The sequence below is a fragment of the Pseudochaenichthys georgianus genome, unplaced genomic scaffold (genome assembly GCF_902827115.2).
Source record: "Pseudochaenichthys georgianus unplaced genomic scaffold, fPseGeo1.2 scaffold_396_arrow_ctg1, whole genome shotgun sequence".
Lineage (NCBI taxonomy): Eukaryota > Metazoa > Chordata > Actinopteri > Perciformes > Channichthyidae > Pseudochaenichthys > Pseudochaenichthys georgianus.
The window spans coordinates 111061-122381 of record NW_027262964.1 but is presented as its reverse complement, the minus strand read 5'-3'; the positions used below and the strand labels follow the sequence as shown (position 1 = coordinate 122381).

Here is an 11321-nt window from a genome sequence, read left to right as displayed (position 1 = left end):
CATCAGTTACACAGTTATGTTTGGCATTTACACAGTAGCATCAGTTAGCAACAGTTCGCTTCAATTAGCATCAGTTACACAGTTATGTTGGGCATTTACACAGTTAGCATCAGTGTTACGTTCCCTATTGGGCTAGGGGAACCAAAGGGAAGCGACACGACCAGAGTGGTATTGGTATTAATTATAAGTGGTTTTATTATAAAGCAAGGTGTAACAAAATGGCAGGCAGGCAGCCTGAAACAAACAAAAGGGCCAAAAGGGCACAGGTTGACAGATAACCAAACTAAGGGAGGACTCAAAAGGAGTCTAAAGGCATACAGGGAAAATAAATACTAATATACTAAATAAAGAACGAAACAAAACCTCACTTCAAGAGTGGTACAACTAACAAATGGAGTCTACACAAAACACACAGCTAACCTAAAGGCAACAGTCACAAATCCTAACGATACTCTAAACACTAGTGATGGCAGTTTGACACTGAAGCTTCGAACGGAGCTTCAACCCTGGACTTCCTATTCCATAGAAGCAGTGCTTCGAAGCTTGCTTCAAATCACGTGACATATGACGTCCGAAGCAGCAACTGCTTCAAATCACGTGACATGTGACGTCCGAAGCAGCAACTGCTTCAAATCACGTGACATGTGACGTCCGAAGCAGCAACTGCTTCATTTCCTGAATAAATCACTTGACTGGTTCGCGGTCCATTCACGCGATTCAATGCACTGCCTCGTCTCGATTCTGACAGGTGACAGATTGAAACAGTTTCGAATTTGAGTGCTTCAACACTTTATGACCGCTTTAAACAATGTGCAATGTGTGGGTTGTTGTCGTAGTTTGCGTTATTGCTGTTGAGTTGTTGTTGGTATTGCATTTGAATTGTAGTATCATTATAGAGCAAGCCAGGAAGAAAGATAGGTCGTTCTGGCTCGGGAAACACTTCGAAAGGTGGAGAAGTTGTGAACAAAAAGACAATGAGTTATATAAAAACAGTTCAATATTTTACGGAATAGATAGGCAGCCCAGTGGGTAGAGCCGGCGGCCTGAATGCGGCGATGTCCTCCGCGCAGCTGGTTCAAAGCCCGGAATGGATGTATTTTAATCATTGCTTTTCAACTTTAATAACTGATAAAAGGCCCTCTACTCCCAAAAAAATGTCCAGCACTCTCTAGTCTCTTCTCAATAACCCAATACACACAATTATCAATCTTTATTTGCAAATAGAACATGATATTCAGTCTTAGTGTGTGTGCATCGAATATTTTTCAAGGCAAATATACGGTAAACCCAATGCAGCCTTGCACTTCACCAGGAGAGGTCGCTGTAACTGAAGCTTCGAGAAATGAACCTATTTCCGACACAATTGTCCAAGTGGTTCGATGCTTCATTCAAAGCTTCATTTTGCCATCACTACTAAACACTAACTAACCTACTCTACACTCTACTAACACACAATATCACACGGAGATAAACGCACCAGATTAACCACAGAATGATGAGCAAAATGCGAGAGGCGTCTGTACACTCAACAGAGCCTCCAGAGTGATGATAGTCCGCAGCCTTTGTACTCCTCCCCAGCAGGTGTGCGCCGGCTGTGCGCTGTGATTGGACGACGTCGATCCAATCACCATCTTCAGAGGCGGACCAGGAGATGGGCAGCCAATGATGCTGGAGCAACCACACAGCTCATTTGCATAAACACACACACAGCTGAAAACACTCACAGGCAGATTAAGGAGCAGACAAACAGCAACCGTAACAATCAGTTAGTAACAGTTAGCTTCAATTAGCATCAGTTACACAGTTATGTTGGGACATTTACATTGTTAGCATCAGCTGAGTTTATTAGCATTATAGCTGTTGCAGAAAACAAGATTTATTGGCCGATTTGGACAGTTGTAACCCTAACCCCACACACAACACACACAACATCACAGACCATAACACCCCTTGGTGTTAAATACCAACTATGTGCAATATATATATATATATATATATATATGTTACGGGTCCCAAAAGCTTGGGTACCACACCAACAATAAATGATATCTGTAGAAAACAGAAAAGTACAGCAGCAATAATTAGACAGGTTGATCGTCTGGATTGCTTCTTTATTTGCAAGATCAAACACTAAAGGTGTTTCTACAACACACTCTCACTCCCTAAACGTCCTGGAGCGACGCTTGGTCAGGGTCCCGTGGCGTCCTGGAGCGATGCGCCGAGGCTCCTTCAGCTTCATAAAGGGACGCAAAGAGCTTTCAACTGATTGCAATGTATTCCCATCGGTGGCGGTATTTGACGCTCATGGAAGCACCACACCCGTTTATGTCTGCAGCTCTTAAAGGCAATGTGAGCGTCCATTCCCATTGGATAACGGAGAATTGTACACCCGGAAGTAAGTATTCCCCTTACTGTCGATTGATCTGACCGTGATATCTGCACTACACCAGATTACCTTTGTGAATTAAACAACATTGATAGGTTTAAATTGTGTGCAATGATTTTGTGTTGGTCCCCTTCGATTCGGAGAAACAACTTGTTTTCTCTGAAATGTGGAGCGCCAAAGAGACTACACTACCCACAATGCCCAGCTATTATTTTGACGACGCCTGTCCGCTTTGCGACAAATCCTGTGATTAATCTTCAAGCTCTGGGATTGGATGTTGGAGTGGCAGTGCGCCAAGGTTACGCCGAGCGTCAAGCTCTTTGAAATGGAACGAAACCACGGCAGACTATTCAAAACTGGACTCGAACGCCCCCCCAGAACTACACGTCCTGGCTATTGTGTTTCGCAACATGTTCTCTATGGCACGTCTCTACTGGGAATTGTAGTTTTAAAAGACGTTTTCGTTTTTCCCAACCTTAGAAGTTGACAGTATTAAACTGTGTACAGCTCTGGATGTTTAGGCGATAGGAACCACATTGGTGTGTACACATTTAAAACATGTAATTACTAAATGGGTGAACATCGCTTGTATCCATAATGCGCAGCATTAATATATACCCACATGACAGCTCATTGTTACTTTGTAGTTCTACTCCACTACAATTCAGAGGTTAACCTGGTATGTTTACTCCACTACTGTACATTTATAGAGTTACTTTGCAGATTCTGATTAATGATGTGAAATATAATTAACCTGAAAGCAGACTTTAGTTACACCTGAGTACAATTCAGGGAAGGTGATTGTGAAGTGCCAACAATCAGGAGAGATGTTTGATAGTTGGTGCTCGAGAAGACTAAACATGTATCTGCAGATCTCTATAGAGTATATTCATTACTCGTTATTCTCTACTTAATTAAAAACGGTATATAATTGCTATATGCACATCTGTTACGTCCCCCTCTAGGGGTAGAGGAAAACAACACACACCAGTTGGAATTGGTATAATTATAAAGGGTTTATTTGAAATAGCAGGGTAAACAAAGTGACCAAAAGGGCACAGGTTGATAAGTAACCAAACAAAAGGAGGACTCTAAAAAAGGAGTCTAATTGCATGCAGGGAAAATAAATACTAATACACTAAATAAGGAACGAAAAAAAAACTCACTTTAAAAGTGGTACAACTAACAAAAGGATTCTGTACAAAAACACAGCTGAACTAAAGGCAGCAGTCACACAATCCTGGGCTACACTAAACACTAACTAAGCTACTCTAGACACTACTCATACACAATATCACACGGAGACGGGCACACACGTTTAACCACAGTTAACAGATCTGTCTACGGACCAAGTAGCGAGAGGCGTCTGTCCACATGTCAGAGCCTCCAGAGTGATGATTGTCCCCAGGCTTTGTATTCATCTCCAGAAGGTGTGCGCCGGCTGTGCGCTGCGATTGGAGTGCGTCGGGCCCGGCGTGCTCCAATCACAATCTTCAGGGGGCGGACCAGGAGATGGCAGCCAATGACGTCAGGGCTACTGCACAGCTCATTTACATGTCACACACGCAGCTGAAAACACTCACAGACAGATTATTGAGCAGATAGAAGGCGGAGACCGTAACAACATCCCTTTCAAGATGTCAAGACTTTCAAAGGTTTATTGACTTATCATTTACACAACTACGGTGTAGTTATGCACTGAATGAAACACTCGGGTCACAGGTTCCTCAACAGCGCATTACAAGACATCTATCAATATGTGTGAATACCTCCAGCACTAAACTGTCAAATTCTGCACATTTCTTATTCTATCTACATAAGAGTATAATTAATGCGTATAATATCAGTTAAAATAAGTGCTTCAACATAGTTAACATTGCAGGAAAGCAATATATTAGACGTTAAGTACTTTGTCAGGCTTAATATTTATCTGTAGATAGATACCCCCAAAGCTTTTTTCTTATTTGAAAGAAGACCTTAACCTGAAGTATTCTTTAATGTGTTAATAAAGGTTAATTAGTTTTGTTCACATTATATATGCTTCCGTTAGGCAATATTATAAGGAATCATTCTGTAAACTTTCATTGTTATGCGGATGATACTCAACTATATTTATAAATCAAGCCTGATGAAATTAATCATCTAAATAAAATTCAAGACTGCCTTAAGGACTTAAAAACGTGGATGACCTTAAACTTTTTGATGTTAAACACGACCAAAACTGAAGTTATTGAACTTGGCCCGAAGAATCTACGAAACAAATTATCTAAAGATATACTAACTATGGATGGCATTAATTTGGCCTCCAGTGAGACTGTAAGGAATCTTGGTGTTATATTTGATCAGGATTTATCCTTTAACGCCCACATAAAATCAATCTCAAGGACACGCCTACTTCCATCTACGTAACATTGCAAAGATCAGGCATATCTTGCCTCAAAACGATGCAGAGAAACTAGTCCATGCATTTGTTACTTCTAGGCTGGATTATTGTAACTCCTTATTATCAGGGAGTACCAAGAAGTCAGTCAAGTGGCTTCAGCTGATTCAAAATGCTGCAGCTCGTGTACTAACCAGAGTTAGGAGAAGGGACCACATGACTCCTGTTCTGGCTGCCTTACACTGGCTCCATATAGAACACAGGATAGAATCGGACACTCTGAGTGGATGCAGTCACAGCCAATCGGAGTCTGATTCAGAGGGTTGCCTGTCAGTTCCGTTGCTATGGTTCCGTTGTTATGTGTACTGAAACGAGAGCCGGTATAATTCCACTTGCGAAAACAAAATAAAAATTGGAACACATTATTTTAGTGTCTTAAAAGTAGACTGAGGTATGAAGGGTTATAATTATTTTTAGTCATGTTCTGTATACACACTAACATATAAGGGTATACTTAGTGTGGTTACTCCATGTTTACAAGCTATAACTTTCTAATATCCATAACTGTATAGGCTATTAGCTTAAAACTCGTCAGGCACTAGGAAGGATCACTTCTTCTTCAGGACAGGGAAGGCTACGCAGGCTAATGTCCCGCAGAGGCTGCCTCTCTGGTGGACTCTGGTACTGCACATTACTCACGAGTTGTTTTCAACTAAAAACTTTTTTCTTTTTTTTCTATTTTAAGTGAAACATCCGGGGCTTTTCAGAAAACATCCGGGGCTTGAGCCCAGGTAGCCACCCCCTAGCGCCGCCACTGGAGCAGACCAGTCACTCACCCTTTTAGCTGATGTCAGAGCCAAGAGCAGAGCTACTTTGCCTTACAAAAACTTCAGGGGAACCTGACCTAAAGGTTCAAATGGAGCTTTACTCAGTGTGCGTAACATTAAAGCCAAAACCCATTGAGGCGACAAAGCGCGAGACACAGGTCTGCGTCTCTGTGCTCCCCGTAGAAAACGTTTTGTCAGAGGGTGACTAAACACCGTGCTGACACTAATCTACTTGGCATGATGAAATGGCAGCAGCATATGTTTCGACCGTGCTATAAGCCAATTCCTGTCCAGCAACAGGAGGAACGACAGCACGAGGCAGGGGGCCCGTAACGGGGTCCGGGCTTTTCCCTACACACCACACGGAACGCTGTCCATTTGGCTGTGCAGGATGCTCTGGTGTGTTCAGCAGCTGCGCTGATCGAACACCTCCCTGGCGATTTATGTAGGCCGCCGCTGCTTTGTTGTCTGTACAATCAACATATGCTGATTGTACAGCAACGGGGCAAAGTGCTGGATTACTCTCCATACGGAGAAACAGATATATATAAAGGCTAGATGGCTCAAGGGGGAGTCGCCAGCGTAGCTCACCAGTGGCCATCTTGCCACAGTCAACAACTACTGCTACAGCTGTTGTAAGGTGAGTGATCTGCACATAAATACTCTTAACTCGCTGAAACCTTGACTGATTTACAAACGGTTTGGTTTATTATAAACGTTATTATCATGGCTATGATACAGGAGACAACAAGACATGTTGAAAAGAAAACGTTAATGATTATAATTATAAGTATGCAGTATCATAACTACATCTTTCATGTTAATAACAAACCAAACCGTTTGAAAATTGGTTGAAAATTGAGCAATCTACGGTTATTTCAATAGAGCACCAGAGACATGATGTTATGAGTGAGCGAGCTGCCTGTGGCAAGATGGCCGCCATGTGGCAACGTCGGACTCCATTGGCCAGCAGCGGGGGTGAGTCATCTGGTGTTTATATATATATATCTATGGTCTGGATTGCTTCTTCCAATCACAGAGCTTGAGGACTGATCACGGGGTTTGTCAAGCTAAGCACATGGTGTAGTCCCAAACGATAGCTGAGGATTCTGTTTCTCCGAATCGAAGGGGATAAATACAAAAGCATTGTACACAATTCAAACCAATCAATGTTGTGTAATTAACAAGGACAATTTGGTGTTTTTTAGTCGATGAGTAGTGTAAAATCAATCGACAGTAAGGAGAAAACTTACTTCCGGGTGTAAAATTCTCCATTATCCAATGGGAATGGACGCTCGTAATACAACAGGGGACATGATCATTATCTTTTAAATAACGTTAACTAAAGGGAACAATCTATTTGACACAGCTGAAGCTCTGGCCTTCCTTAAAAACGAACTAATGTAATACAAATCAAAGTTGCATTACCCACAATGCACTGTTTTTGAGAACACAAATTCGTAACTAATGTAATTTTTACATTCTGACGAAAAATAAAAATTATTATGAATACAAATAAAATAAAAGAAGCCTCCCGTGAGTTACTACAAGCTATAAAGTAGATTTAAAACACGTTGTATAGAATAAAAGCTCACTGCGGGACGTTGTAGAAATGCGTGTGTGCACCACGACAAAGGAGCTTCATTCACTTTACATTGGGGTTGTTTGCGTGGTGCCGACACGCAAATGTAACAAAGTTCGTGACTCCACCACGCATTATGGTGTTAAGGAGTCATGGTGGAGTCACGCATTCTGGTGAGATCAGGTTGGGCTGTCCTCAGGACCGGCTGATGGACCCGTTGGACTTAGGCCTCCACGTCATGTCCATGTTTTATGAAAGGTAGTTCAGGGAGAGACGGACGAGTGACTTTCAATCCTGGAGGAAAAAACACTTTTTAGGGAAAAAGCGGTTTAGGGTTATATAAAGTATATATACCCTAGGGTTAGGGTATATATAGTATATATACCCTAACCCTAGGGTTAGGGTTATATATAGTATATATACTTTAATAGTAATAGTATATATACTTTACGTTAATATTTGAAAGGAGAAAATGTGAGCTGAACGTCCTTTAAGGAATTACTTTCATACGTTTCTCACGTATTATAAAGCTACTGCTGACAGGAGACATCTGAAGGACACGCCCACAGAAACACACAGCTGCTCAGTTCTCAGGTGTTGCATCACTTTCCCTGCAGTCTCTGCCTCGTATATTTAAATATATATGTATACAAAGTCAGACATCAGGATGTGTAATATCTCCTTCAGCTAATCTGAAGCAGCTGCTAATAAACGTTATTCAGTCTGATCCTGAAGTGACAAATATAAACTGTAAACGTAATGACTCATTTCCTTTAACTATGATCAGATTCATTGAATTTGAACGTGTTAAACGTTTTCGACTTTATTTCTGATTATGTATTTAAACATATATATATATATGTTTTTATAAGATAAGATGGAGCTTTATTGTAGGGAAGGTGTGACAGCAGCAGTGAGAGAAACACAGATGGTCCTCATGAGAGGAAACAGAGATAAAAACAACACAACTTAAATAAATAAAACAAACATAGTATCAATGTACATGTATATACATATATGTGAGTAAGGCTAAATATATATGCATTTAAACGTGCAGATATATCACTACAGTATGTTTTTTAGAGTAGCGTTTATTGTTTTACGGTCTCCCTACGGAGGCGTGTGAGACGTCAGCAGCCAATCACAGGGTAGGAGGCGGGGTCTGTGACAAATGAGACGTCAGCAGCCAATCACAGGGTAGGAGGCGGGGCGTCTGACCCTGGATCGACCTCTGTGTCTTTCCATAAACCTCACAAACAGCTGCACCAAACACAGTAGACCGAAGATGATGAACACATAATAAAATAACTCCTATATCGTTATTGGTATTAATATTATTGTTGCAATTATATTTGTCTTTGTTGTATTTCTCTTTTACTGTATTTAATATTTATTACAACTTTAATAACTTAAATATGCCTCCTGTCTTATCTTGTTAGAGGGGCGTGTGATCTGTGAGACGTCAGCAGCCAATCACAGGGCATGTGAACGGTCCAGCTGGCAGCAGCAGCAGTGAGCGCTCTGATTGGCTGTGGCACCGGCAGGCTGCAGGATAAAAGAGCAGGCGTCCCTGAACACATCATCTTCCTCACCATGGCCTTCCTCTGGATCGTGTCCTGCCTCGCCTTCGTCAGCGCCGCCTACGGTACTGATGTTTATTCTCCTGTTCCTCCTTCAGCTAGTATCCAGATGTTCTCAATCATTCAGCTAGTATCCAGATGTTCTCAATCCTTCAGTTAGTATCCAGATGTTCTCAATCCTTCAGCTAGTATCCAGATGTTCTCAATCATTCAGCTAGTATCCAGATGTTCTCAATCCTTCAGCTAGTATCCAGATGTTCTCAATCATTCAGCTAGTATACAGATGTTCTCAATCATTCAGCTAGTATCCAGATGTTCTCAATCCTTCAGCTAGTATCCAGATGTTCTCAATCATTCAGCTAGTATCCAGATATTCTCAATCCTTCAGCTAGTCTCCAGATGTGCTCAATCCTTCAGCTAGTATCCAGATATTCTCAATCCTTCAGCTAGTATCCAGATGTTCTCAATCCTTCAGCTAGTATCCAGATGTTCTCAATCCTTCAGTTTGTATCCAGATGTTCTCAATCCTTCAGCTAGTATCCAGATGTTCTCAATCCTTCAGCTAGTATCCAGATGTTCTCAATCCTTCAGTTATTTCCAGATGTTCTCAATCCTTCAGTTTGTATCCAGATATTCTCAATCTTTCAGTCCGTATCCAGATGTTCTTCTGATGCTAGCTGCATGTCGTTTAAAGTTGTCTCTACTCTCTAAATGTGTGTACTATTATATATATTGATGTTTCTACCTGACCCCCCAGGCTGCGGCACCCCTGCCATCACCCCTCAGGTGTCGGGTTACGCCCGCATCGTGAACGGGGAGGAGGCCGTGCCTCACTCCTGGCCCTGGCAGGTGTCCCTGCAGGTCAGTCTGAGCCTCACTGAATATTAACCTGACCCAGATGTTTTGTAACACCCCCTGCTTCTCTCAGCAATCCAGCGGCTTCCACTTCTGTGGGGGCTCCCTGATCAACGAGAACTGGGTGGTGACCGCGGCCCACTGCAACGTGAGGTCAGAACACACACACACACACAGACACACACACAGACACACACACACACAGACACATACAGACACACACACACACACACACATATAGACACACACACACACACAGAGACACACACACACACAAACACACAAACACACACACACACAGACACACATACACACACAGACACAGACACACACAGACACACACAGACACACACACAGACACACACACACATACACACATAGACACACACAGACACACACACACAGAGACACACACACAGACACAGACACACACACAGACACAGACACAGACACACACACACACACATACACACACACAGACACACACACACACACACACACACACGCACACACACACACAAAGGAAGGTCTAATGAAACACCACTTCCTGTTTCCTGTTTCAGGACGTACCATGTGGTGATTGTTGGGGAACACAATAAGGGCTCCGGCTCCAATGAGGACATCCAGAAACTGAAGCCCGCCCAGGTGAGACCCCGTCAGCCAATCAGTATTCAGAGCACCCCCCCTTCCTTTACCATTAACTGATCCCCCCTCCCCCAGGTGTTCACCCACCCCCTGTGGAACCCCCGCACCATCAACAACGACATCTCCCTCATCAAGCTGGCCTCGCCCGCCCGCCTGGGACCCAACGTCTCCCCCGTCTGCCTCGCAGAGTCCTCCGACAACTTCAGCGCTGGGACCACCTGCGTGACCTCCGGATGGGGGCTGACCCGCTACACTGGTGAGTCCCTATGCTAAGCTAACAGAGGCTAACGGTTAGTCGTCTCAACCCTTGTTCTGTAGCGGCTTGACGATAGGTACAGACTGGAGAGAGATCCAAATGAGGCAGTCCGTTTACCGTTAGCTGATCAGGGACAGCTGAACATTAATGGGTGCGTTTGATTTCTTCCCCTGCAGCTGCCAACACCCCCAGCCTGCTGCAGCAGGCCTCCCTCCCCCTGCTGTCCAGCGAGCAGTGCAAGCAGCACTGGGGCAGCAACATCTCCGGAGTCATGATCTGTGCTGGAGGAGCTGGAGCCACTTCCTGCATGGTGAGGCCCCGCCCCTACCTGTCTCCCCCTCTCTGTGTCTCTCCCCCTGTGTAACCGGTTTCTCTCCCCCCTGCAGGGAGACTCTGGTGGTCCTCTGGTCTGTGAGAATGCCGGAGCCTGGACTCTGGTGGGCATCGTGTCCTGGGGAAGCAGCCGCTGCTCCACCTCCACCCCCGCCGTCTACGCCCGCGTCACCGAGCTGCGCAGCTGGGTGGACCAGACCCTCGCCGCCAACTAAGCAGAGGAAACCCAGCCTGACCCCCGGCCCCCCCACTGACCCCTTGACCCCCAAACCCTAATAATAAAAACTCTGAAACTCACATACCATGTCTGTCTTTCATTAAGGTTCCTCCGGCTCAGGGGGAGCAGCTCTCACCCCGACCCCCGACCCCCTGCGTTTGTTGTTTCCATTTCTGCTATTTGTGTTTTTATAGATAAATATATACATTATATAATAGAATACCTTTTTAGGGTACCCCGACTGACGGGGAGCAATTCTC

At 43.8% G+C, this 11321-nt stretch overlaps 1 protein-coding gene across 1 annotated transcript; it reads left to right on the top strand.

The window, feature by feature from the left end:
- The first annotated feature begins 8768 nt into the window (after positions 1-8768).
- Positions 8769-11111, top strand: LOC117442248 (chymotrypsin B-like). Its single transcript, XM_034078246.1, has 7 exons — positions 8769-8820; positions 9513-9616; positions 9684-9763; positions 10174-10255; positions 10331-10511; positions 10688-10821; positions 10898-11111. The coding sequence occupies exons 1-7, from the start codon at positions 8769-8771 to the stop codon at positions 11057-11059; spliced, it is 795 nt and encodes a 264-aa protein (XP_033934137.1). The 3' UTR covers positions 11060-11111.
- The last annotated feature ends 210 nt before the right edge of the window (positions 11112-11321 follow it).

Coding starts and splice junctions, on each gene's coding strand:
- LOC117442248 (XM_034078246.1), top strand. CDS start 8,769: ATGGCCTTCCTCTGGATCGTGTCCTGCCTCGCCTTCGTCAGCGCCGCC. Junction 9,617..9,683: donor CCTGGCAGGTGTCCCTGCAG/GTCAGTCTGAGC, acceptor TGCTTCTCTCAG/CAATCCAGCGGCTTCCACTT. Junction 10,822..10,897: donor CTGGAGCCACTTCCTGCATG/GTGAGGCCCCGC, acceptor TCCCCCCTGCAG/GGAGACTCTGGTGGTCCTCT.